We start from the raw sequence: 27865 nt of genomic DNA on the forward strand, positions 1-27865 counted from the left end.
ATTTTTAAAAGGGAAGAACATCCACATATGTAGTGCTTTTCACAACATCAGATCAACACTATGTGATTCATTTAAAATTCTTGACCCCTATATCAAGCACCAGAAAAAAATACTCACCGAGACCTTAAACTATATCCTCCCCCACGGACTCTGAGCTCAGTGACTTCTAATCACTGGTGATTTCAATCTCCATCTAAATTCATTGTCCTCCTATCCTCCCTTAATCTCTCCTTCTACATAAAATCCCTAATCAATATTCTCAGATGCACTCTTGACCTTCCCGTTACGATTATGCTCTCTGTCACAGATAAGACCCTCTCTGACCACTTCCTGGTCTCATTCTCACCCACAGCCCCCTTCCTGCTCGCAGTCTTGCTTCTTTCTATTTCCTCCTTGGTGGGGGTGGGGGGGGGAGGAAATAAACTCAATTCACCTCAAATTACATTAACAAAATTCCAACTGTCTTGCCTTTGGTTCTTTGTCCACCATGACATTTTTGTAACTTGCTTAATCGGAGCTGACTTGTGATACCCTAGAAACTCACCCTGACCTTTGCTGTTCTCACCTCTGTTCCATTTTTAGACTTTCTGATATTGCAGGCAACAGTTTATTCATCCATTGCTATGTACGGCTAAACCACATAAAATATTACCAGATCCTGTTTTGTCTGCAGAAACAGTACACTATAAGAATACATCAGAGATTAGGAATTCGGAGGCATGGAACCATCTAGAAGGACAGGGGCAACAGATACATGGGAAGACCACTACCAGCGCATTTCTCTCCAAGATGTCCACCATCTTGACTTGTAAATATATCACTGTTCCTTCACTGTTTCTGGGTAAAAGTCCTGGAAGTCACTTCCTAACAGGACAGTAGGTGTAGTTACACCTCAAGGATTGTTGAGGTTCAAGATAGCAGTTCACTACCACTTTCTCAAGGGCAGTTAGGGATGGGCAATAAATGCTGGCAGCGACAGGAGACATCATAAGAAGAAATGAAAGACATGGCAGAGAAACTAAGTATATACTTTGTGTTTGTCTTCACAGATGAAAACACAAGTACCTTGAAATAATTAAGATCAAAGGGTTTCAGTATGAGTGTGAAAGTAAAAAAATAGTTTTGTTAAAAAATAATATTGGGAAATTAAAGGTAGTGAAGAACAAATCCCTGGAACTCAGAGGATTATGTCATCTGGTCCTGGATTCTCCCTCAAGGGGAAACAACCTCTCAGCATTTACCATGCCAAGCCACCTTACATGTTTTAATAAGGCTGCTTCTCAATGTTAGAGCTTCATCCTACTCAACCTCTCCTCATGCTAAAATCCCTCAAAACCCAGGATCAACCAAGCAAACCTTCTCTGCACTGCCTCCACTGCCACTGTCTATTTCCTTAGATAAGGGCCCCAACCTGTTCACATGATTCAAGATAATGCCTTGACTGGTTTCAGTAAGACTTCTGTACTTCTATACTTCAGTTCTTAGAATAAAGGCCAATATTCCATCCAGCTTTGGCAACTCATCAGATACTGAAGCAGTCCATGTCTAAATACGAAAACTCTTTAATAATAATATTGGGAGAAGCACTGAAAAGATAGAACAGGGTATTTCTGAATGGTGCAAGATTAGAAATAGTGGATGCCTAAAGAGATTTGGAATCCAGCAATTTAGACAATTACAACAGCATGAAGAAGCACAGAAAATAATCAAGGCAGCTTGAAATACTGGCCTTTACATCTACAGGATTAAAATATAAGGGAGCTAAGAGTGGTGGAACAGCCATACAAGACCCAGGTTAGACACTTGGAGTACTGAGAGTGGCTTGGGAACCACACCTCAGAAAAGATATACCGGCCTAGGAGGAGAGCTGTATAAAATTACCAGAATTATTCCTGAGGTGAAATTAAAAGGAACTGGGGATGTATTCCCAGAATTTAGAAGGTTTAAGGGTAGTTTTATCAAGATTTTAAAGAGGAACAGATGAAGTAGATAGAATATAACTGTTCTTGAGAGGTGAGGAGCCTAGGATTAGTGGGTACAGTTTAAACGTTAAAGACTCTTCAGTGGTGAATTTGGGAGAAGATTTCTTTTTAACAAAGTAAGGCTGGTAGGAGCTTGGAACTCACCTCCACAAAAAAGGTGTTGAAACTGTTACCTTCACAATTTAAACACATCTAAACAAAAATACCTTCTGCATTGTCTTGTGTCTGGTCACTGGAATATCACTTCTTAATAGGGGTTCTATAGCTTGAGTGACATTGACTGGATACTCACTTTCACAATGTTCTAAGAACTGGATACATTCTTGTATAACAGTGTCCCTCAGCATAATCATGTGTTTTGCCATATTCTCCAGTAAAGATAAGAAGCACCGTTTGGCATAATACCAAGTATCTGTTCCAAGCTGTAAAGAAACAAATAGAACAGTGTTTTCTAGCGAGGGTTAATTCATGAAACTTGGCCAAAGTTCTATGTTAAATCAGCTGCGTACCTTTGTTGAAGGCTGTGGTGTAATAAAACCTTTTCTTAAAAAGATTTGCATTTATCTTCCCTAAAATATAATGTATTGGGATTCCAATTGTCTAAAACATCAAGATCAAAGTACACGTGATTCTGTTCATAGAAACAGTAGCCTTTAAAAGATATGTGTTATTTTGTAAATCAAAAAATTTAATCAATCATTCACAAAGATTTTGGGGGGAGCAACTCAATTGAATATTCAAAGTAAGGTTTTTTGCCAATTTGACTTAAAAGAAATTTCAAAAATATTAAATTGATTTATGACAGAAACGATTTTGATTGCTATGAGGGATATTTGCTATCTACATGTACACATATGTTTACTCACAAATGTATGTACAGTTTTCTATATACTTGTTCAGACATTAACAAGTAGGGAAAGTCACTCCAGATACAGAGCTTGTAAGCGAAGAAAAACATCATTCTGGGGATTACACTGAAACCATATTTTAGCTTTAATGCCAAAGAATGCATATTGAAATACAGGAACATAGAACATTAATTTTCAAATTAAACGGATCAGTTTCATTTATATAAATCCGAATATTTATGTTCCCTGAAGTAATTGCACAGAATATGTTGGGTCAAATGGAATACGACATGCCAATTAAAAACAAAATCACTTTTGGTTCTCTTTTGCATCCATTCCTAAATTAAAATTGTTTTAACTGCCTCACCACTGTGGCTAATTCTAATCTAATGATTCAAAACATTTTAAAAAAAGAAAATTACATAATCTACTTCCTAAACATTTAGTAGTTTGGTAGCACAGAACTTGACTGTACGAATTTCCTTGAAATTGTAATTCCGCAATTATTCAGGATGGCTGTAAAAAGGCACATGGTATCAAAGCTTCTCATCTTGTCATTCCTCCTCAACCAGAACTGTACACAGAACTCCAGCTGTGGCCCAACCAATGTCCATAAAATTTCACCATTACATCGCTGCTTTAGTATTCAATACCTCTCCCAAAGAAGGGAAGCATCCCACAGATCTTCTTTACTGCCTTAACTACCTGTTGCCTTCAGAGACCTGTGGACATGATTCCAAGGTCTCTCACCTCCTCTATCCATTCAACCATAAGAAACCCTCTGACTACCCTCCTGTCTATTGTATATTTACCTGTACATGCTTTCATAACCTTTGTCAAATAACATTGCTCTTCTCCAGATTGAACTTAATTTGACATTTTTCTGCCCACTTATCCACTGATATCATGCAGTTGACAGCCGTTCTCTTCAGTATTAACTACTCGCCAATTTTTGTGCTGTTTGCAAATTTTCCTTTCACGCCTTCTACATTTAAATCTAAATGACTATACCACAACAGCGAGGGCTCCAAATGTGAGCCCTGTGGATTACCACTAGAATTATTCAAGTACCATGGAGACAACTGTATTTTTGACTTCCTCAAAATAGTAGCTACTAAGATAATGAATGCATTGATGGTATTCCCACAAGAATCCTTAGATTCTGGGTAAGTGCCAGAGGATTGGAATACTGCCAATGTAACACTCAAAAAGGAAGGGAAACAAAAAAAACAATAACTATGGGCTTAACATTTGTCATTGGGAAAATGTTGCTGTGTCTATTATAAAAAAGATAATAGCACAGCATCTGGAAATACATAATACACATCAAATAGAATCAGCACAGCTTCATGAAGGAGAAATCAGGCCTGACAGATTTAGTAGAGTTTTTTGAGAAGGTAACAAGTTGAATAGATAAAGAATGACCCAATAGCTATATCGTATATACTGGAGCAAAAGTCTATCTCATGTAAAAGTCAACCCCTATTTTTGACCAAAGAAATCTGGGCGTTTCCAGACATATCTCATGTAAAAGTCAATCCTAGTTCTTCACACAGATAATAGATCGCCATTTGTGTGTCAAGGCATTATCCTGCACATAAATGTTACAATGAGGAAATGAATTTCTTATTTATTTGTTGATGTGTACAATTCACACTAACATTAGGCTACGGATTTCTTTTTCAGGTAATAATGATCTTTTTCAGGTAATTGCCATAATTCTCTGTTTTTAAAAATTAATTTAGAGATCAATTGGGCTTCTGTTAATGATCTGATATTTTGAACTGTAGCATGAATTTCAGCCTCTCAAAAGTAGTATCCATGTAATAGTCGACCCTGTAAATATAACCTTAAAAAATGTCTACAACATTTGATTTTACATGAGTACATATAGCACTATATTTGGACTTCCAAATTGTGTTCAATAAAGGTACTGCGCACAAGGCTATTTACTAAAATAAGACTGTATGATGTAAGGATGGTACATTAGTATGGATAGATGATTAGCTAACTGATAGAAGGCAGAGTTGGGACAAAGGGGAGCCATTTTTAGGATGGCAACCTGTAATTAGAGAAGTGCCACTGGGATTGGTGCTGGGGCCACACTTAAGAAAATCAACATACTATTGCCAAGTTGGCAGATGCAATATGATGTGGAAAAACGTGAGGTTATACACTTTGGCAGGTAGACCAGAAGAGCTCAATATTAATATATTGCTAAATGGAGAAAGACTGCAGAAAGCCTCAGCACTGAGAGCTTTGGAGGTTCTTGTAAATGATTCACAAAAATCTAGTATGGAAGTTCAGCAGGTAATCGGAAAGGCAAGTGGAATGTTGGCCTATATTTCAAAGGGAATGCAGAATAAAAATAGGAAAGTCTTGCTAATATTACTAAAGACACAAGTTAGACCACATCTAGATTAATGTGAAGAGTTATGGTCCTTTTATCTAAGAATGATTTACTAGTATTAGAGATAGTCCAGAGAAGGATCACTCGGTTAATCTTAGGTATGCAGAAAGGAAGGCTGAGTAGGCTGGGAGTTTAGAAGAATGAGAGAAGACCTTACTGAAATATAAAACATTCTTAGCAGGTTTGACAGAGTAGATTGTACAGAGGTTGTGTCCTTTTGTTGGGGAGTTTAGGGTCAGAGGAGAAAGTGAGGTCTGCAGATGCTGGAGATCAAAGTTGAAACTTTATTGCTGGAACAGCGCAGGTCAGGCAGCATCCAGGGAACAGGAGATTCGACGTTTCGGGCACAGGCCCTTCTTCAGGAATGGGTCAGAGTCAGAGGCCATAATCTCAGAGTAAGGGGGTAACTCCTTTAAGACAGAGAGGAGGAGGAATTTCTTCTCTCAGGGATAGTGACTCTGTGGAACAGTTTGCTGCAGAGGGTGGTAGAGGCTGGCTTGTTCAGTGCATTTAAGGCTGTGATAGACAAATTTTTAATCAAGTAATCACATCAAGGGTAATGTGAACAAGACAGGAAAGTAGAGTTCAAGGTAGTCAGATCAGCCATAATCTCATTCAACGGCTGAGTAGACTCAATGGGCTGAATGGGCTATTTCTGTTCCTTCATCTTATTATCTTATTTGGCATTTTTTCATTTTTTTTAAGTAAACAATCATGATTACATTAAAATCATTCATTGTCTCGAGTAAAGAGATAAATTTGAAAGCCAGAATTAGATTAACAAAATAGGTTCATGGGATTCACTTTGTAGACTAACAACATTACCCCGATTTTTCTCAATATCAAATGGATATTTTGGAAGCCCTACTTGGTTAGAAGTTTTCACTTGATGTAATGTGCTATTTTTGTTTCATCTTACCTTTTTATTGTATGGCTCCAAGCTCTTTATTACTCTTGAAATGCCAAACTCATAATTTCCTTTAGCGCAGTATAAGGTCCTGAGAGAATTGAGAACATAAAACTACATATAAAGAGCACCATATCTGTAAAGGTCAATACCAATTCATTACTAAAAACGTCAATTTATAAATGAAGCAATTGTATCAGAGTCACTTATTTCTTGTTTTAAAGAAAGTCATTAACTTCCTTACAGTAATCGGACACTTAACAACTGGATCAAAACCCAAGCAGGATTGACATGAATATGTATTTGTAATCCATTCTAATATGTAAATAATTAAAAAAAAACAAATTCTGAAACTTTCCATCAAAGCCTGCACTGTCTTGATTTCCACAAGCAGCAGCAAATAACCTCACTGAGCTCCACTTCCAGCTATCTTCATCACCCTTTAGCATGAGACTATTCCCTCGTCTCTGACAATGTAATGCCATTTGATTGAAACAATTCATTCCTTTTATCACAAAATACTTGCTTGCCAAATAGCATAAAATATTAAACATTATCCATTTATGAATGCTGGAAGTGCTGTACATGATTTGAAGAGGTAAGAAATATATCTTTATTTGCTCTGGAGCTACATATTTAGAAGGCCCTTCTGCTGCAAACATTCCTCGCTCCACAATAATTACAGCCTGACTGCTAACCAGCCTCATTTACATGTATTAGAAGGACATTATTAATGCAATAAATGATCCAAGCATTAGGAAATCTGCGACTGTAAATAAAATGTATCTCAAGGATTCACAATAAGATGCAATAGGGCTGGCACGGTGGCTAGCACTGCTGCCTCATGGCACCAGGGACCCAGGTTCAATTCCACCCTGGGGTGACTGTCTGTGTGAAGTTTGCACATACTCCCAGTGTCTGCATGGATTTCCTCCAGGTACTCTGGTTTCCTCCAACAGTCCAGGAATATGCAGGTTAATGGATTAGCCATGGGAAATGCAGGATTACAAGGATGGGTGGGTCTGGTGGGGTATCCTTTGGAAGAGTCAATGTGGACTAGATGGGCTGAATGGCCTGCTTCCACACAGGAGGGATTCTCTGATATATAGCTTTTGCACCACATAGTCCTATGCTTCATATGTTCATATTTATTTTATGGATGTGTACTTGATTTGAACTACTTATGATTTAAAGAAAAAAGTCAAATTATAGAGGGCACCTTGTTTATTGGAAGGTAAAAACAAATGGGTACTGATTTCGATATTGGATGGATTTCCAAAGTTGAAAAAATTGTGCATTATCTTGGCACAATTGCCCCAAAACACAAGAATTATTCTAACTTAACAAAATTGTTAAAAGATTCTCCCATATTATTTGAAGCAAGTTAAATCAGGTGGCAGTGAGATTGTCTAACATGTGCCAGTCTTATTCATTTGAAGTATCATAGATCTTCTGAAGTGACCTGAGGTGATTGGATTTTGGATAGAACTCAGCAAACATTTTCACAACATTAAAATGTGCATCTCTGTGAATTTTATTGCAAGCGTTCTCTACTTTACATTTGGACCATTTCCAAATAAAACTTCTTTATAATATCCAAATATTGGGGCAAAGGGGGTGGGAGCGGCAGCCAATGGGAGGATCAGGTGAATGGCCAGAACGTTCTGTCATGGTTGTACATTATCACGGCCAACGTCACATGTGAAGGTGACTGGTCACCATCTTTGGTGGCCACCTTGTATTGGCAACACACTACAAAAGCTACAATACTCAGTTGATGGTTGTTGCAGTTTTCCTGACATTAACAGAACTGAAGAGTTTTCAGAATGTGCTGTTTCTAACTGCTTCCTTATAACAATTCTAAAACCACTTATTAATCCATTCTTTTAATTGTTACCAATTAAATTATCAAATATTTGAAATACATTACCTTTGCATATTATTCATATGTCTTTAAAACTGCTGTTTAAATGTTTAACCTCAATAGTTTTCTTAGTGCAACTGCTGCTTGTATTAACTAAGCTCTGCTATCCACTGCGACACAAGCTGCATTTCCTAATCACTGCTTAGGGTCAGCATCTACTTTGGAAAGTTATTCCACCCTCCTGAATATTATTTGCAGCAACAACCCCATTCATGCTATCATTGATTTCTGAGATGAAAACCTCTAATATACTGCATGGGATTGCGTAGCTCTTGCACTTAATATGCCAGTGTCAAATAACATACGACTTACCCTATTACAAGATTAACAATGCAGAGGTGATAAATTTTTTTGTCAGGGTCATCATATGCCAGTTGTTCCTCTTCCTTTTCAATCTTCCTCATTAGCTCCTCTGCCTTTCAAGGGAGACAATGCAAACATTATGACAAAATAATCTAAATGAATATAGAACCTAATGTAATCAATTCATAAAACCAACATATTTATTTCCAATTGACTGATCAAATTCAAACATACATTTGAATAATAGTATTGTAAGTGGTGCTAAATGTAAAAGTGCAATAAAGGCAATGAGGGAAGACATTCAATAGTCAGGACTTAAAATGAATTCACTGAAGCACATTTTGCCATAATACATCCCTTACACATTACTAATTCACATGACCATTATCTCAGCAGCCAGAATGATTTGAAAACTTTTGTGCATTTATACGCGTTGTGTACATTGTACATGTAATACTTTTCAACATTAGCTAGTAACAGTTGTATCGTTGTCAATTCAGCAGCTTGAAGTGAAGATACTGTTACGTTAAACATATGATAGTGTGAGTTCAATTCAAAATCGTGCAGCTCCATGAGAAAAGTCTGGAGCAAATTTAAACACAGGGAACCAGACTGGGGGGATTGCTGGAGAAAGAAGAAGTGAATTTAAACAGTGCAGGACCCTGAATGGGTTAGCGGGGCATTGTGGAAGACCCCAATGGGAACATAAGTCAGAGTAAAGGAGTTCCTCAGTAGAAGCTTAATACAGATTCTTCTCCTATAGGGCGATTGCGTTCTTGTGTGACCCTGAGCCATATAAAATTTGTGCAATTAAAATAGCACTTAAAATGGTGGCAATGAAATTGCGTTATAGCCAACACATATTTTAAAACTTTCCACTTTAGAAACAGCGTCCCGTATTTGCCAATCGCTCTATAGCCAATTTGCATTAACAAAATGTACGTTATAGCAGAATGACCTAATTGTAAAAGAAGAGATTTTGAGTGGGGTAAAGATCATCAAGGAAGAAACCTGGAATTAATTTAAACAGAGTTTGGAATCCAAACATTTCACTTTTCTTTGTACGATACATGAATGCCTATTCTATCAGTCTATGAGGAATAGGAGAGGATTAAGAAATAATCCTTCAGTAACTCCACAGGGAGCTGGAGTAGAAACCATTATATCTGATTCTTTGGCTGATAATATATTAACAAGTCCAAGGGTATGGATACACATTGAGGAACGTGCAACTGACAACAGAGTATGAGGAATCTAGTGAAGAGGAGAGAAACTGCAGACTCCTGGCCTAATCAAAAACCACAGTTATCTCATTATTCAACCACTCTAAGGATAATGTGAAAGACTGCAGAAAGAAAAGACAGACATGCAATTCATACAGCATTTTTTACAACCTTATAATATCCCTTATAAACAACACAATATTTTTGAGGTACAGTGACAGTTGCAATATAAGAAAATACAAAATAGAAGCACAGAAAAATCCAACAAACTTCATTAAGATAATTGACTAGCTAATAGATTTTTTCAGAGCTAGAATGAATGACATTAAATTTCATCTGTAAGGCCTGCTCCCATCTGCAACAGATTCCATTCTCACCGGTAGAGGAAAGGGGCAGGGTATATAGGACATACAGGTTTGCATTACAAATTGGTTGGCTTAATTAAACTCAGTACACTGAACAAGCAGATTCGATTTTCACTTTAGGAAGTGACTTCTGACTTCATGGTACAGGCATAAATGTTGGTGGAGGGTGAGTAAGGTATGTTAGGTATGAATTCTGCTTGATGGAGATTGAGTGAATGATGAGAATATGTTCCATTGAACAGCAAATAAGGCTGTTAGTAGGATATGGCATTTGAAGATGGATTTGCTGGCCTTGACCACTTATGGGAGATAATTAATCTTTTCACAGCATTGCATTCATATCCTAGCACTGAATCCCACAGCTGTCTGGTTCCACTGCCTCCTGAGAATTTGAAAGGAGGGAATGTTGGATTGCAGTGAATAGAATGCATTTCTAAACCTCTGCACTTTAAGAAATGCTTCTTATGAAGCATCACAAAATCTTGAAACCCACTTTCTACTTTGTTATCTCATTATTCAACCACTTTCTACCACAGAATGAGTTGTGCAACAGCTTCCAGCACCTGATCCAGTCATAATGCACCTACCTTTTAGATGATGCAATTTGGCTTTCAGTGGCATAGATTAGCCTGAAGTGAAGAGAGTAGCAGGAGTCAGGAAATTTCCAAATTTGGCACACTGGCCTTGGGTGACAGCATGACTTTCACACTGGGGTGTGGATGAGGGATAGACTTAGGCCTACTACAATGGACACAGGGCCTGTCAAGTGCTATGATGAGGTGGTAAAAAGGTCCACCACAATTTGCTGAGGCTTTGTTTGGGTTGTGTTGTAAGATATTAGGTCCTCTAGCCCTCAGACCTGATATATGATCATCTCTGTGCTCCCTTCATAGCCATTTGTACAAATCATGCTCCAACCTAATGACCCCTCATATCCATTATGCCAACTCATAACCTTCTCCTCTTTCCCAAGGCTCCTTACAGCCCCAGTGCTGACATTGACCAATTCACGCATTACCCCCACCACCACCCAACTGGAGGGGCCGGTGTTGAACTGGGATGGACAAAGTTAAAAATCACACAATACCAGGTTATAGTCCAAGAGGTTTATTTGGAAGCACTAGCTTTCAGAGTGTTGCTATTGGATTATAACCTGGTGTTGTGTGATTTTTAACTTTGGAGTTATATTGATATTTCTTCAGTGTTGCTATGTCAAAATCCTGGACCTCCCTCCCTAAGAGCACTGTGGATGTACCCATACTTCATGACCTGCAACAGTTCAAGAAAGCAGATGACACCAAAATTGGTGGCACAGTAGACAGTGAAGGTTTTCTAAGTTTTCAAAAGGATCTCGATGAAATGGGTCAATGGGCTGAAAAAATGGAAGATGGAGTTCAATTAAAATGAGACGTATTGCATTTTGGTACCACAAACATATAATTAATGGTGGGTCCTTGGGTAGTGTTGTAGAAGAGGGGGACCTATGGGGTCAGGTACATAATTCTTTAAAGTTTATGTCACATGTAGACAGGATGGTTAAAAAGATATTTGGTATGCTTGCCTTCATTGCTCAGTCCTTTGAATATAGGAGTTGGGATGTTATGTTGAGGATGTGTAGGACATCTGGAATAGTGTCCGTTTCTGGTTGCCAGTTATAGGAAGGATATTATCAAGCTGGAGAGAGTTCCGAAGAGATTTACCAGGATATTGCCTGGTATGGAAGGTTTGACTTGTAAAGAAAGGCTGGACAGGCTGGAATGTTTTTCACTGGAGTGTAGGAGGTTGAGAGGTGACCTGATAGAAGTTTATAAAATGATGAAAGGTATAGATAGAGTTGATGATAGTTACCTTTTCCCCAAGATAGGAGATTTCAAGACTGGAGGCACATTTTCAAGGTGAGGAGAGATTTAAAAAATTTTTTTATACAGAGGTAATTTTTTTTATACTGAGGATGGCTCGCGTGTGGAATGAACTGCCTGAGGAAGTGTGGATGTAGGTACAATTACAACATTTTAAAGTCATTTGGACGGATATATGAATAGGAAAGGTTTGGAGGGATCTAGGCCTAGATCAGGTAGGTGGGACTAGTTTAGTTTGAGATTATGTTCGGCATGATATGGACTGATTGGACCGACGGGTCTCTTTCCATGCTGTATGACTCTATAGCTCTAAGACAGCTTACCACCACCTATCCATGGGCAACTAGCAAAAAATTCTGGGCTAGCCAGTGATGTCCACATCTTGTGAACAACTTAAAACAATTTGATGCATCAGTCAAGAATTCCACTAACTTTTATGATATGTCAGATAGCCCCAGTTGATATCAAAGTTAAATATCCTGATTAAACCACCACTGCTCTATAAATGTAAACTTGCTGCATTTACACAATATATCATTTCACAGCTGCAATCTATGGAAACTGTCCCATTGTTTTAAGTTTGTTTATATTTCTTAATTCTATCTGTAAAATTCTTAATTTATCAACAATTTTACTGTTAGATGGAACAATGAGCATGCATGTGCACAAACAGAGCATTCCAGTGCTAAGTCACTGCTAACGGACAGAGCGGCTAAAACCTATCAAAAAGACAGTGCTATCCATATATTCATTGGATGGAATCAAACTCCTGAACGTCCGAAATCTAAATATTGCATTAAAAATAAAGCTGAGAATTGCATCAACTGATCCTGATTACCATGTGGAGTTGCCAATTGTATAATGAGGAACATAAAAGATATTCATGATCAATATAGTGAATAATTATTTGCTATTACCATGGACTTTGATGAGAATAGCGACATGTGATTTAATATTGGAGTGTAGTGATTAATTAAATAAAAAGGAAGTTCACTGCTCTGAATAGTCAGCAATTCCTCAGAATGATGGGGTGTTCTGGTTAATTTCCAAAGTCATTGTTATTATGAACAAACACTTCAGAGAAACTCAGATGATATGGAACTGCTATGTATACTAACGTCAACATGCACAACTTTTGTGATGTGACCCACGCAGAGGTATAATGTCAAAAGAGGTTCCTGTCACAGTTGACCGTTGTTACAGGAGCAGTGTATGCAAAGATGGCTCCTGGTGGCCATCATTAACGGTAGCCTACATGTGAACATATTCACTGTAAACACTATAGCTACTTCTCATCCTCTACCACATTCTCTAACTGTTTTGTGGAGATGTCAGTGGGGGACTGGGATGGGAAAAGTCAAAAGTCACACGACATTAGGTTATAGTCCAACAGGTTTATTTAAAATCACCAGCTTTCCGAGCCCATCCCCTTCACTTTTTGAAAGAGCAGTGCTCTGAAGGCTTGTGATTTTAAATAAACTTGTTGGATTATAACCTATTGTTGTGTGTGACTTCTGACTTTGTACACCTTCAATCTGGTATAATTTGTTTCTAGCTCTGATCTGAATGGTGACAATGTTACGCCCTTCAGGCTGAATTTATGCCTGCAATTTATTTAATGTTACTATGTTTTTCACACGTAAAGAATCTCTTATTTAGACCACAACACTAACTTGTTGTTTTTCTTGGTTATATTCTCAAATTTTTTAGTTCTCTCCCCAGTTTTAATTGCACATTGAGTTTACTCTATACCTGTAATGCCTAAAGCAAAATGTCTGACTATTACTTAACTTGTTGCTTTATTTTTTGTTCTGAGCTATTAGTTATATTACTTTTACCACCTGAAATGTTTCCCTCAGTCCTCATTTACCATTTTAAAGACCATGTATATGACCATAAGAAATAGGAACAGGAGTAGGCAATTCGGCCCCTCGAAACTGCTCCGCCATTCAATAGGTTCATGTAGATCCTTCCTGCTCGGATTCTGCCTTCAGGTTAGTTCAAGTGAAACCCATCCAAATGGTACAACTTCTTGCTACACTGGTGTCAGTCTCCCATGAAATGAAAACCCTCTTTCTCCCATCACACCTTCCATCACAGGCTCTCAGTCCAATAAAAGCAAAATACTGCAGATGCAGGAAATGAAAATTAGAAACCACTGCAGAAATAGTGAATCTGGCAGCATTTGTGAGGAGAGGAGCTGAATTAGCATTTCAATCCAGGTTCCAAAGTCACTGAAAGTCAGAGTCACTGAACTTGAACCGTTAACTTTGTTTCTCTCTCCACAAATGCTGTCAGACCTGCTGAGTTTCTCCAGCATTTTCTGTTCTCTTTCCGGAATCTGCACTAATTTGCAAGTATCTCAGGAATAAGATCAGGCTCTGTAGATTTTCATTCTCTCTCACCTGGGTACTCCTCACTCAGCACATTATCAGTCACACCAATCCTGATCTGAATTTGTGCCTCTCTCTTAAATACGACTGTTGTCTTGAGAAAACTGTTCTGAGACTGCTCCCTCCTTCTTTTGTGTTGGAGTTTCCCCAACTTGCATGTTAGCTCAATGCATTAAGCCAACGAGCCTCAAGTTGGAGAATCTATGGAAAGAGGCCCACTCAGGAAAGCTCACAACTCCCACATACTGCAGTCTAGACACACAAGCTGCTTGACCATAATAATCTGGATTACTGACAATATCTACTTTATAGTTTATTATTAGGCTTTTCTTTTTCTACACATGATTGTGCTTAAGACAAAACACAGGACAACATTCTAAATATTTATAGCCTCAAGGTTACACAAAGCAATCTCACTAAATACTGACATTTCCTCTTCATCTCTGGAGTTCAGCTCTTTTGTCCATGTTTAGACCAGTGGCTCTTGTGGAATCAAAACTGACTGTCAGTAAGCAGGTCATAAGACCATAAGACTATAAGATGTAGGAGCAGAATTAGGTCATTCGGCCCATCAAATCTACTCTGCCATTTGATCATGGCTGATATCCTTCTCAATCCTATTCTCCTCCCTTCTGCCTGTAACCATTGATCCCCGTACCAATCAATTACCAACCCACCCTCAATGAGCAAATAAACTCAATGACTTTGCCTCCGCAGCCTTCTGTGGCAATGCGTTCCACAGATTCAACCCTCTGGCTGAAGAAATTCCTCCTCATCTCAGTTTTAAAGGATGATCCCTTCACTCTGAAGTTACACCCTTGGGTCCTAGCCTCTCCTACCATTGGAAACGACTTTTCCAAATCCACTCTATCTAGACCTCTTAGGATGCTGTAAGTTTCAATCAGATTGCATTCCCCCTATTCTTTGAAACTCCATTGAGTACTGGTGTGCTGCCCCAGGACTTAAGATGAGGAGGTGATCAGATGTCAAATTTAATGACTGAAGCTAAGACACATACATTCAAACAAATGTAGTTAATGTAAAAATAAAAAAAAAGATTGTTTTTCCATATGTCGTCAGTAAATGGGGGTCTTTCACTCACCTCTTCATTTTGACTGGTCATAATATAGGAAACACAGAGATTAGCAAGGACAATGGCACTCACATTCAAGATCTGGAAACAAAATAGAATAAGTTTCAGTATTTGGCAACTGAAAAGTAATAGTGCATTATAATTGTGAAGGGGATAAATTACATCTAAGCAGATCTCAAAATCAATGCAAGCAAAGTGACAACTATAATGTACATAAAATTAAATCAGACATTTAAAGGTATGAGCAATTAAAGCACTTTAAGCAATACAATTAAATATTACATGTGTAAGCATTGCACCGTATGATAAACACAATTGGAATACATACAAATTGTTATAATGTTACAATTAATTTATTCCACAAGTTCAAAACGGTTGTTATAGTACAATCTGTTATGTATAAGCAAGGTCAACAAAGTGACTTATAGCAGCATTAGTCTATTTGAACACAGCATATTCTATTTCATTGACCAATCAATCTACCCACATAAGAGAAAGTGTAAACTTTTGACAGCAACTTCAAAATCTATCAAAACCTAACTTGGCGAAAGAGGAAAAGTAACGTTTCTTCATTGACAAAATGGCACAACATGGAGTATTATTGTTGAATTTGTGCGCAAAATTTCTACTTTGCATTTCATAAAACAAAATGGATTTTCCCTGAAAGTGGCAATGAGGGTAGCAGGGACAGGCTAAATAATCGTTTGGATGGGGAGAAATCCCACTTCTCTATTGCCCGCTCAGAAATAAAATTCTGTTTGGTAAAACTGATGGTCAACCTGCCCATCCCACTGCCAATTAGCGATGTTACGTGAGTAATTAACAAAGGTCTCTTTCTGCCAGATTGCAGATAGTTCAGCTCCACGCAGGAAGAGAAAGAGCTCGCTTTCCTAATTAGCAATCTGGGCAGACCGTCAGTTTGATCACGGAGGTCCCCTTGATCTACATTATGTTGTGCAACACAAAAGAACTTGACGTAGGGCAGGGTGTAGCCTCAGAGTCACCCCTTCCCCCCCTTCCTGCAACCCCCAATGTCAAGAACATTCAACTGACCAAACAACTCCTGCTATTTTTTTCCTTTAATCTTCCAGCTAGGACTCCAGAGGGTGGCGTTCTGCCAGCAGCTATATCCACTTGCATAATCTGGTGAGCTCTTGGTGATGCCAGCCTGTTGTTGGCCAGGACTACTAAGTGAGCCGGATATGCTGCTCCAGCTTCATAATGGGGGCGGCACGGTGGCTCAGTGGTTAGCACTGCTACCTCGCAGCGCCAGGGACCCGGATTGGATTCCAGCCTCAGGTGACTGTCTGTGTGGAGTTTGCACATTCTCCCGGTGTCTGTGTGGGTTTCCTCGGGGTGCTCCTGTTTCCTCCCACAGTCCAAAGATGTGCATGTTAGGTGAATTGGCCACTCTAAATTGCCATAGTGTTAGGTGCATTCATCAGAAGGAAATGGGTCTGGATGGGTTACTCTGCAGAGGATCAGTGTGGACTTGTTGGGTCAAATGGCCTACTCCCACACTGTCAGGAATCTAATCTAATCTACTTCATTAGAAATCCCACCGAAGACCAAAAGACTCCTGATTAACATTTGTTCTACTAGACTCACCGAATAAGTAGGCTGTGGGCTTTTCTCCACAAAATCCCTTCTTTCAGATTTAGTCTGAAGGTGGAAAAATTCCATCCTGAGTGAATTAAACAGTCCTAAGAATCGGGGACCAAATGTAATGTCTCCAATTTTGACCATGATACAAAGCTAGATGGGAATGTTGCTTGCGAGGACATGGTGAGTGGGCTTCAAGGGAATTTAGACAGGCTAAGTAAGTGAGCAAGAAAGTGGAAAAAGAAAAAAAATGAGAAGGTATCCACTTTGGTAACAAAGACAGACATTTTAGAAAATTTCTTAAACAGGGAAGGATTAGTAACTGTTCATGTTCAAAGGGACCTTGGTATTTGAGTCCATAGTTACTGAAAGCCCCATGGAAGTTAGCAAGCAACTTGGAAAGCGAATAGTGCATTGGCCTTTATTTCAAGAAAGTGTCAGCGCAAGAGTAAACAATACTTCTTGCAACTGTATAATGGCTGAGTACAATTTGGCCTCCTTATCTAAGGAAGGCTATATTTGCCACAGAAGGAATGGAATGAAGGTTCATCAGAGTGATTCCTCGGATGGCTGACTTGTCCTATCCCTTGAAGGGATTGATGAGAATGGGCCTACACTAGAGTCTAGCAAAATGGGAGGCAATCTCCTCTGGCCGGGAAGGGGGGTTGGTGGGAGGCGTCTGGACATGGGAATAGAACCATAGAGGTTGTACACTTAGACTGAGATGAAGAGGACTTCCTTCACTCAGGGTGAGTCGTTGGAACTCTCTCCACACAGGGCTGTGGAGGTCCAGATATTCAAGAAGGGGGTGCCAGTGTTGGACAGAGGTGGATAAAGTTAAAAATCACACAAGCTCCTATTTCCTGTGCTCCGAAAAGATATTCAGAGGTTAATTGCCTGAACTAAGTAACTTCAGAAAACAACATTGTTGAAATATGCAGCATTAAATACAAGAACATATGGAGTACAAGTCATCTCTTCAATAAGATTGTGGCTTTAACTTCAACTTCAGTCCCTTTGTCAAGTTTCCCTCTCATTCAGTTAAATGAGGAGGGGGCAGAATCAAGGAAGTCTGGGATTAGATTTTCAATATATCAGGATTGAAAAATGCCAAATATGAGAGGTGAACAGTGTGACAATATGGGACTAGCATTGTCACTTTCAATTCACCTGGTAAAATCAACATGTTAAAATGCTGATGTTGAATTATTGTGGTGCAAACACACATTATAAGTAGGTTCCATCAGGAATATTTTCAGTGAACTGCATTGCCATTCACAAACTTGCAGAATATGCATGTAATTGGAAAATGAAGTTCAGCATAAGTACAAGCTATAACATTTGGATAAGAAGAATAAGGAGGCAAACTGCTTTAAAGGAGTGCAGATACAGTAAGGAAACAAAGAGATATTGGGGTACAATGAGCACATCGCTAAAATTAGTGACAGAGCTTGATAATACCACAAAAATACATTGTTTGATTTCTAAAGCCATAAAACTGAAATGCATAGAAGTTGGGTTAAACCCAAAATGTGGTCAGGCCACATTTGGAATACAATGCAGTTTTGGGCTCAATATTACAAAAGGATATTGTAATGAAAGTTTCAGCAAGTGTGAGTGTAAGCACTATTACACCATTGTTCAAAGGCCAAAAAAAGGTTTAGACTGATGATACTAGAAGTGAAAGGATAGAAGATTAAACAGGTGTAGTCTATTTTTTCTAGAAATGAGAAAGTGGAGGCCAAAGAGATACCTTGAAAATTATGAAGAGGTTTGCTAGCCATGGAGAAATGTTTTCCATTGGGGAGACCAAAATCAAGGTCAGAAATCTAAAATATTCGCCATTACATAGAATAGACAATTTAGATGAAACACCTTTAAAAGGAAGACTGTGGAATTTGGAGGCACATGGAGAAGTTGAGATGAATCAGGGGAAAGCTAATGTACAGCATAAATACTGGCACAGATCAGTTGAGCCAAATAGCCTGCATGTGTGCTAGATTCCAGTTGTTCCAACACAATAGTATTGAAATTATCGCAGACACTAGCTATTTTATAATCTATAAATTATGTTTCAACATAGTTTGCCAATCTTCTGTACTTTAAAACTGAAATTTGCACTTCTTTAAATGAATGACTGTTGAAGCAAAAGTTATAGTTTTAACAGGGTATTTGAAATGAATCCAAAAAGGTGTAAAGGAAAGGCAAGAAAGTGGGATTAGATTTAGATAGCTCCCATTTTGGAGTTAGTCATGGTGTAATGCCAATGAGTTAAATGGCCTCTTTGAGTATTTTTCTATTTGGAACTAGTGAATAGAATATTATGAACAGTCTAATCAAACAAAAATAACAAATTTCAGTTCCAATAACCAGTTAATTTTTGGATTCCATTTTTAAGAAAAAAAATGGAAAGAGTACAGATATGTAGAACAGATAAGTGGATTCCAACTAAAAGATCACACTGAAACATTTACTCCTGCAGCTGAATTGGGATGAATTAAAAAAAAACATTCAATGCCTTACAACTGTTGACAGTAACTTCCATTATGTTGCATGAAGGACATACAGTTCCTTAAGAACTACACAAGAAACTATTCAATTTGCCACAGTAAACTGATAGTTATACTATTAGTTAAAACACAACGGCTCTTTCGACACTACCTTCCAAACCTGTGATGTCTACCACCTCGAAGGACAAAGGATAGTGTCAGAATTGCCTACAGGTGGATTTGTTGCAAGAGTATTGACAAGCAGAGTCTTCAAAGGGCTTTTAATTTACCCCACAGAAAATTTTCTTTACAATGCGTTGAAAAGGCCCGCTGAACTTGCAAGCTCACCCTTGTCCCACAGCACATTCAATAAAGAACTGAACGCAAAACACAATAAAGAACTATCCCTAGCCCTCATAACCATCCATGTGTGCAAACCACGTGTCGCGTCACTACATTTCACCCTAAACTAGTCTCAACAAATGACAATCATACAGATGAATAAAATGAAGCCAAGGATATTTACAAATGAAATTTTCACTTGAAAAATACCTGTGCCACCTTGTGTTCGCAATAAATCTTATGTTCATAGCAAGTTGGAGTTGGATAGGAAAGCTATGGCTGTGATGGGGTTCCTCCCATCTTGGGCAGGAGGGTCTTATATCATCATATCATCAGCTAACAGTGGGTTTCACCACTGAAAAATGCCTCCCATTATGTGATGGCAAGCATCTCCACTGCATGACACTGGCTCTTTCATTGGGATTAAGTGAGAACCAGCAAAACGTCAGAGGGCATAAATGGCTTAGCTCCTATTCTGCCATCAAGATAGCAAGTTTAAAGGCTTTCTTCAGGGACTGCTCGTTTGCTCCTGAACTTTGTACTAAGGTCATGGAACCAGTGTAAAGGTCAAGTCACTATTGTCTTACCAGACCATAGTGCTGCTCTCTCATTACATAAACTACCACTCCGGTGGTAGTTTAACCGGAGGGTAACCATGCCACAGGCAAAGGGAGAGGTTGTGAAAGAGAACCCTTCACGGTAACCTCAGTTGGTGCAGGAACTGAACCCCCACTGTTGACATCATTCTGCATCATAAATCTGCCATCCAACCAACTGAGCTAAACCAACCAAATCAGTCACCTCATTCTGAAACTTGGCAAAATTTAAAGTAAAAGCAGCAATTTAAAGGCAAAAAAAAGTTTACCTGTGCAACACAAGTGGTACTACCACTTACTACAAAATCAGTTTTCAAGATACTTTATTTAATTAGCTCATTTAATTCATCATTTCCATAATTAATTTTCATTATTATTGGTCCCTAGCAGACACTAAAAATAGATCTTCCTGCCAGCTTTAAAACAATTCCTTAAAATTATATAATTTTGGAGAAATGTAGTAACTCGCTTTACAATTAGAATTGATTTGATATGGCGATTCAATACAGATGTCTTGACATAACCTTGAGATAAGATCTTGCAAGCTTTACTGTTACATTACAATGAAAGCGTATGACCATAATACTAAACAACACTTCTCACATTTAGATACTGCTCTGTTAAATCAGCTCAACAGTTAAAAAACATCTACAGTCAGATTTTGTTTTTACTGAGAGTCTTCTTCTGCAGGAACATCTTACATGATACCCTGGCCCAAATGTGGATATATCAAGGGAAACATTATCTAATATTGGCCCAATGGCAGTGAAAGGTGGGGAAAACTCATGTCAGGCTAGCCCAACTACAGCTGACAGAGGTGAGAAGTGATGTTATATTTTCCTAAATGTAGTAAACACAGGTAGATGTTCAAATGCTTGCATAAATTAAGCAGCAATTGATACATTATCCTCTTTATTTATTAGTGTTAATGGTAACTCACAGAATTACATCTATCATCTGCCTAGTGTCACTTAATAACATTTTAATTTTGGCACAGTTCGAAAAAATTCTGATTAGAATGGACGCTAAATTACCTGCAATTTTGCCATGTTCAAGTACAAATCCTGATGAAATATAGATGCAATATTTTAAGAACAATCGCCCTTAAAATGGAACAACTAGAAATGATATTTTACAAAAATTATTTTTACATTATTTAAAGCAACATTTATATTTTCTGTTTTGGAACAATGTACTACAACAATTTTATCTTCTTAAGCAATCTTTTTCACAGCGTTAGTTCCAATTTTCCCCTTTGCTATAATACCTAATGGACTTTTTCTAATAAAGCATATAAATAATATGGTTGTAGAATCTACTCTATGAGTTACTAGCATTGGAACGGTATTAAAATGAATAAAGTTGTAATGGGTCACATATACAAGAGCATTTTGATGCATTCACTTGCCTAGCATCATCATATGGTTGTTAGTACACAGGGCCTTTAAAATTGCCATTTTTGTTCAGATAATTGGTGGAAAGATGTGCAGGTCATAGAGTCATCATGGTACAAAAGGAGGTCATTTAGCCCATGAAGTCCATGTTGACTCTCCGTAGAGCAATCCAATCAGTCCCATTCCCTTGCTCTATCTTTTAAATTTAATGCCATTTATGTGCAGTCCAATTTTATTCCAAGATCATACATCATCTCTGCTCCCACCATCTTTGTAGGTAATGGGTTCTAGACCATTATCATTCACAGTGTGAAAAGACTCCCTACATATCTCTTTCCTAAACTCTTATCCCATAGACCTTGTTCCATAAGATCATGGGAAACATATGTTCTCTTCCCATCATAATCTATTTGCTTGGATTAAACCTCCTCTTATTTAATTTCTCTGTCAAGGACAGCCCATAGTCAATAGAAAAGGAAAACAAATTAATTTTTAAAAAGTTTGAACTGGAAATGAGTCAGGAGAGGTAGAAGGAAATAATGATGCTCAGAATTGTACATTGACAACCATACACTTTTAAAAAGGAAATTGCAAAGTTGCAGAATAAACAGTGTTAGATGGAGAGGAATTTGTTAAGTGCGTACAAGAAAATTTTCTGATTCAGTATGTGGATGTATCTACTAAAGAAGGTGCAAAGATTATTCTTGGGAAATAAGGCAAGGCAAGTGACTGAGATGGGGGAGCACTTTTGGGCATGCGAACATAATTCTATTAGTTTTAAAATAGTGATGGAAAGGACAGACGGATCTAAAAGTTAAAGTCCTAAATTGGAGGAAGGCCAATTTTGACGGTATTAAGCAAGTACTTTCACAAGTTGATTGAGGGTGGATGTTCGGAAGTAAAGGGACGGCTGGAAAATGGGAAGCCTTCAAAATGGTATAATGGAAGTCCAGAGACAGTGTGTTCCTGTTGATGTGAATGGCAAGGCTGGTAGGTGTAGGGAATGCCGGATGACTAGAGAAATTGAGATTTTAGTCAAGAAAAAGGAAACATATGTCAGGTATTGATAGTAGAGATCGACTGAATCCATAGAAGAATATAAAAGCAGTAAAAGAGTATATTTAACAGGGAAATTAGGAGGGCAAAAGACAGACATGAGATAGCTTTGACAAATAGGGTAAAGGAGAATCCAAAGGGATTTTATAAATACATTAAGGGCAAAAGGATAACTAGGGAGAGAATAGGGCCTCTCAATGATCAGCAAGGCCACGTAGGTGTGGAACCACAGGAATGGGGGAGGTACTAAACAAGTGTGGAGAAGGACATGGAAGATATAGAATGTAGGGAAATAGATGGTGACATCTTGAAAAAATGCCCATAATACACAGGTGGTGGTGCTGGATGTCTTAAAACCCATTATGCCCAGGATCTGATCAGGTGTACCCTAGAACTCCGTGTGAAGCAATTGTTGGGCCCCTTGCTAAGATATTCACAGATGAGGTGCTGAAGACTGGAGATTGGCTAACCAGTATTTAAGAAAAGTGGTAGGAAAAGCCAGGGAACTATAGATCAGTGACCCCGACATCAGTGGAGGGCAAGTTGTTGGAGGGAGAGGATTTACACGTATTTGGAAAGGCAAGGACTGATTAGGGATAGTCAGCATGGCTCTGTGCATGGGAAATCATGTCTCAATAATTTGATTGAGTGTTTTGAGGAAGCAATGAAGAGGATTGATGGGGGCAGAGTGGTGGATGTGATCTAAATGGACTTCAGTAAGGCATTTGACAAGATTTCTCATGTTAGACCGGTTAGCAAGGTTAGATCACGTGAAACCCAGGGAGAACTAGCCATTTGGGTACAGAACTGGCTCATAGATTGGAGACAGGGGGTGGTGGAGGAGGGTTGCTTTTCAGACTGGAGGCCTGTGACCAATGGTGTGCCACAAGGATCGGTGCTGGGTCCACTGCTTTTAGTCATTCATAGAAATAACTTTGATGTGAATACAGGAAATATGGTTAGTAACAATATTGGAGCTGTAGTAGACAATGAAGAAGGTTACCTCAGAGTACAACGGGATCTTGATCAGATGGGCCAATAGGCCAAGAAGTGGCAGTTACAGTTTAATTTAGATAAATGTGAGGTGCTGCATTTTACAAAGGCAAATCAGGGCAGGACTTATATATCTAATGGTAAGGTCCTGGGGAGTGTTGCTGAACAAAGAGACCTTGGAGTGTAGGTTCATAGTTCCTTGAAAGTGGAGTCGCAGGCAGATAGGATAATGAAGAGGCAGTTGGTATGCTTTCCTTTACTGTTCAAAGCATTGAGCATTGGAGTTGGGAGGTCATGTTGTGGCTGTAGAGGACATTGGTTAGGCCACTTTTAAAATATTGTGTTCAATTCTGGTCTCCCTCCTATCGGAAGGATGTTGTGAAACTTGAAAAGGTTCAGAAAACATTTACAAGGATGTTGCCAGGGTTGGAAGGTTTGAGCTATAGGGAGAGGCTGAATAGGCTGAGGCTGTTGTCCCTGGAGCTTACAGAGGTTTATAAAATCATGAGGGACATGGTTAGGATAAATAGACAAGGTCTTTTCCTTGGGGGGGGGGGAGAATCCAGAACTAGACAGTGTAAGGAGAGAGGGGAAAGATTTGAAAGGGAGCTAAAGGGCAGCTTTTTCACACAAAGGGTGGGGTGTGTATGGGACGTGCTGCCAGAGGAAGTGGTGGAGGCTGGTACAATTACAACATTTAAAAGGCATCTGGATGTGTATGTGAATAGGAAGGGTTGAGGGGGTGTGGACCAAGTGCTAGCAAATGGGACTAGATTAATTTAGCCGGCGTGGCTGAATTGGACCGAAGGGCCTGTATCCATGCTGTACATCTCTATGACTCTAAATATACACTATTAAAAGTATCGCTTTGGAATAATGCTTCCACAAAAAGAGGTTAAAACAAACTAGGAGAGGAGAAAAGGTCATCAGGCTTATAGATCTGTTAACATTGAAAAAAAATAAGAAAATGACGGAAGATTAAGAAAAGCATAGGAAAATAATGAAGGATATAAAGAGAATTTAAAAATAACAATAAAGTACTTTTCAAATATATTAACAAAGAGTGGATTCTCAAATGGGAAATGGGATCCAAGAACGTAGTAAGTCAATTGATGATGAATGGAAATTAGCAGCAATACCTAATTACTTTCTTCTTATTTGTCAATACTGGAACAATGTTGGAGAAAAGCTGTCTCTATTGCCTATAAACTGAGATATTATGTAATTGCCCATCGTTGCTCCGTGGGCTGTTTGAAAGAGTTCTTCTTCCTGTTGTATCCTTATAATCCTGCAATTTTGTTCCCTTCAAGGTATTTATTCTACTATCATGGGTAAGTTATCAGTGAATCTACTTCCCTTTCAGGTGGTGCATCACAGATTATAACTCTCTGCTTAAAATAAATTTTCACCTCACCTCTGGCTCTTTTATCCATCACCTCAGGTTACTTGATCCCTTGGTGAGTGGCAGTAGTTTATTTTAATATACTTGGCCAAAATCCTTTATGGTTTTGAATACCTCTATGGACCTTAAACATCTCTGTTCTCAAGTCAACTATTACAGTTTTACTAATTTTAGTCCCTCCTCCGAGGTACCTTTCTGATAGATCTCTTCTGCCTCTGCTGTAAAGGACACCCATTCTATGTTTGATTACCAGAAATTGAGGAGGTTGAGAAAAATTGGGAGGTTGGGGCAGGGGAAGTCTCGGAAATATATTTCAGTGTTCTACAGTTGGTGCTTGTGCACAGGAAAACTGAAGACAGGTTCACGCTATAAAAAAAAAAGACAGAACCAACCTGAGTAATGACAGGCTCAGGATATTATTAAGTTGGAGAGGGCTCAAAAGAGATTTACCATGATCTTGCTGGGTATGGAAGTTTTGAGTTATAAAGAAAGGCTTGATAAGCTGGGATTTTTTTCATTGGAGCATAGGAGATTGAGAGGCTACCTTATAGAAATTTATAAAATAACGAGAGGTATAGATAGGATTAATGGTAGTTGTCTTTTACCTAGGATTGGCGGGGCGGGGGGGAGGTTCAAGACTAGGTGACAGTTTTAAAGGTGAGTGGAGAGAGGTTTAAAAAAGACGTGAGGGGCAATTTTTCCTTTACATAGAGGGTGGTTCACGTGTGGAATGCATTTCCTGAGAAAGTGGTGCATGTGAGTACAACATTTAAATGACATTTGGATAAGTACAAAAATGGGAAAGATTTGGAAGGATAAGGGCCAGGTGCAGGCAGGTGGGACTAGTTTGGTTAGGGATTATATTCGGCATGGACTGGTTGGATGGAAGAGTCCGTTTCCATGCTCTATGACTCTATCTGTGGTCAGGAAAGGTTTGGTGCCTGTATTGAAAAATTAAATTCTTAAATGGGTTGAAAAGGAAATATTTAGAAGCAGTCAATATAGAAATTAGTCTGAGTTTCATACTACAGGAAAGATGTTTGAACAATCAAAGAGTTCAATGAAGATTTGTGAAGATTTTACCTTATTTGAGTAGAATCAAATGTGAATAAAGACTTGGAAAATTGCTCTTGTTTTGGTTAAAACATGAGAGGTTATGGAATAATTAGACAGAGATATTCAAAACTGTTAACAAAAGGAATGATAATGCTGAAACAGCCTGTTCCCAGTGATTGAGAGGCAGAGATTGTAAAGGTACAAAAACAAATTTAGATATAATAAAAAAGAGTAAACAGCAGGAGAAATGGTTTTACACAATAGGCAATGAGATATTGAAAAGTGCTATCAGTTAGTGCACTGAAGCAGGGACCATACTAATATTTAAGAATAGGTGTGCTGAAAGGAAAATAAATGAAACATGACAGCAGGACAAGCATAAGGGATCAGGACCACACAGAATAGACATTCACAAGGATTGGGTGGGCAAATAATATGAAACATCAATTTTCCTGCTCCTCGGATGCTGCCTGACCTACTGTGCTTTTCCGGCACCACTCTAAATTTCAGCCTGTTTCTGTATTAATTTTAATTAATTCCACGCATTAGTCCATAATGTTCATCAAGAACATTGAAAATCAATAATTTTATATCATATTTTGATTGCCATCTTAATTTATTATTTTGCACATTAATATGCTTCTATTTTTGTGTTATTGCGTATATGTAAATGCTAGAGAGCTTGCTCACCTGGGGCCAGAAAATGCATGCTGAAATATTTTATAGCTGGATTAACATTCACAACTCAACTCCTTTTCGGTGGATCACATCAATAATTCTTAGCCCTTGCTACATAGTATAGATTTGGACATATTGGCAATTTTAGTTATTTTAGCTTAATTAACATGAATTCAATAGGTCTAATTTAACTTGAGATTTTTTTTAAAACTTTCCCTTTAGAGCATTTGTCTGTTATTTAAAAATATACAGATAAAGTAAAAAATACTTTAAAAATATTATGTGAAGCTTTTTGGTAGATTATGTTCATAGAAAACTAATCTAATTTCTTGTATGATTCAAGCTGCTAAACAAGATTGTGTAATATCTCCTTAAATGGGTTTTAAATTAAGTTCTTCATTGGGTGCTTTTGTTCTGTTGAATCTAGGAAATTCTGGGATATTGGAGAAGCTCATACAGCTTTTGGTGATTGATCTAAAATTCAACATTCTTTTTAACTTTGTAGAATAACAGATTTTCAGCATAAAAATCTGTTAATCAAAGAAATGGGCAGCCTTATTTGTCTTTGGAATAAATCCAAGGTAAACTGTTAGAGATAGGGCATTTTCCAATTTGATATCTCTAAAAATTACATATTGTCTGCCCCCCAAAAAATGGTACGTGTTCTGTTGTAACTGAATAGACAGACAAAAATCACCAAATAAAAGTACTTCAGCACTAATTAGTCTGTAAATTTAAGTTTAGTTCTATGCTCAGTAAGGAAGTATTTTTTGTTCCATCATGGAATGTGCTAAATTTAGTTTTCATACAAAGGGAAAACTTGCAAAAACCTAATAACATCACGGAAAAGAGCAGCTAGTGATCACTCAGTTGCCTGACACTGCTGAAGTTTCAGTTTTGTCTGAACTATGTTATACTTTACAAATTCAAAGTAAACCACAGGATTTTGA

General features: G+C 38.2%; 1 protein-coding gene across 1 annotated transcript in view; it reads right to left on the reverse strand.

The window, feature by feature from the left end:
- The window catches only part of ift70 (intraflagellar transport 70), a 73212-nt gene that overhangs the window by 590 nt on the left and 44757 nt on the right, over window positions 1–27865 (reverse strand). The window contains exons 15-18 of the mRNA XM_043711170.2: window positions 15317–15388; window positions 8384–8487; window positions 6160–6238; window positions 2275–2404 (exon numbers count right to left, since the gene is read on the reverse strand). Coding sequence (XP_043567105.1) covers window positions 2275–2404; window positions 6160–6238; window positions 8384–8487; window positions 15317–15388 — 385 coding nt within the window. The remainder of the gene's footprint in view (window positions 1–2274; window positions 2405–6159; window positions 6239–8383; window positions 8488–15316; window positions 15389–27865) is intronic.

This window comes from Chiloscyllium plagiosum, unplaced genomic scaffold (assembly GCF_037043375.1).
Source record: "Chiloscyllium plagiosum isolate Xiang-an unplaced genomic scaffold, Cpla_swu_hap1 HiC_scaffold_20, whole genome shotgun sequence".
NCBI lineage: Eukaryota > Metazoa > Chordata > Chondrichthyes > Orectolobiformes > Hemiscylliidae > Chiloscyllium > Chiloscyllium plagiosum.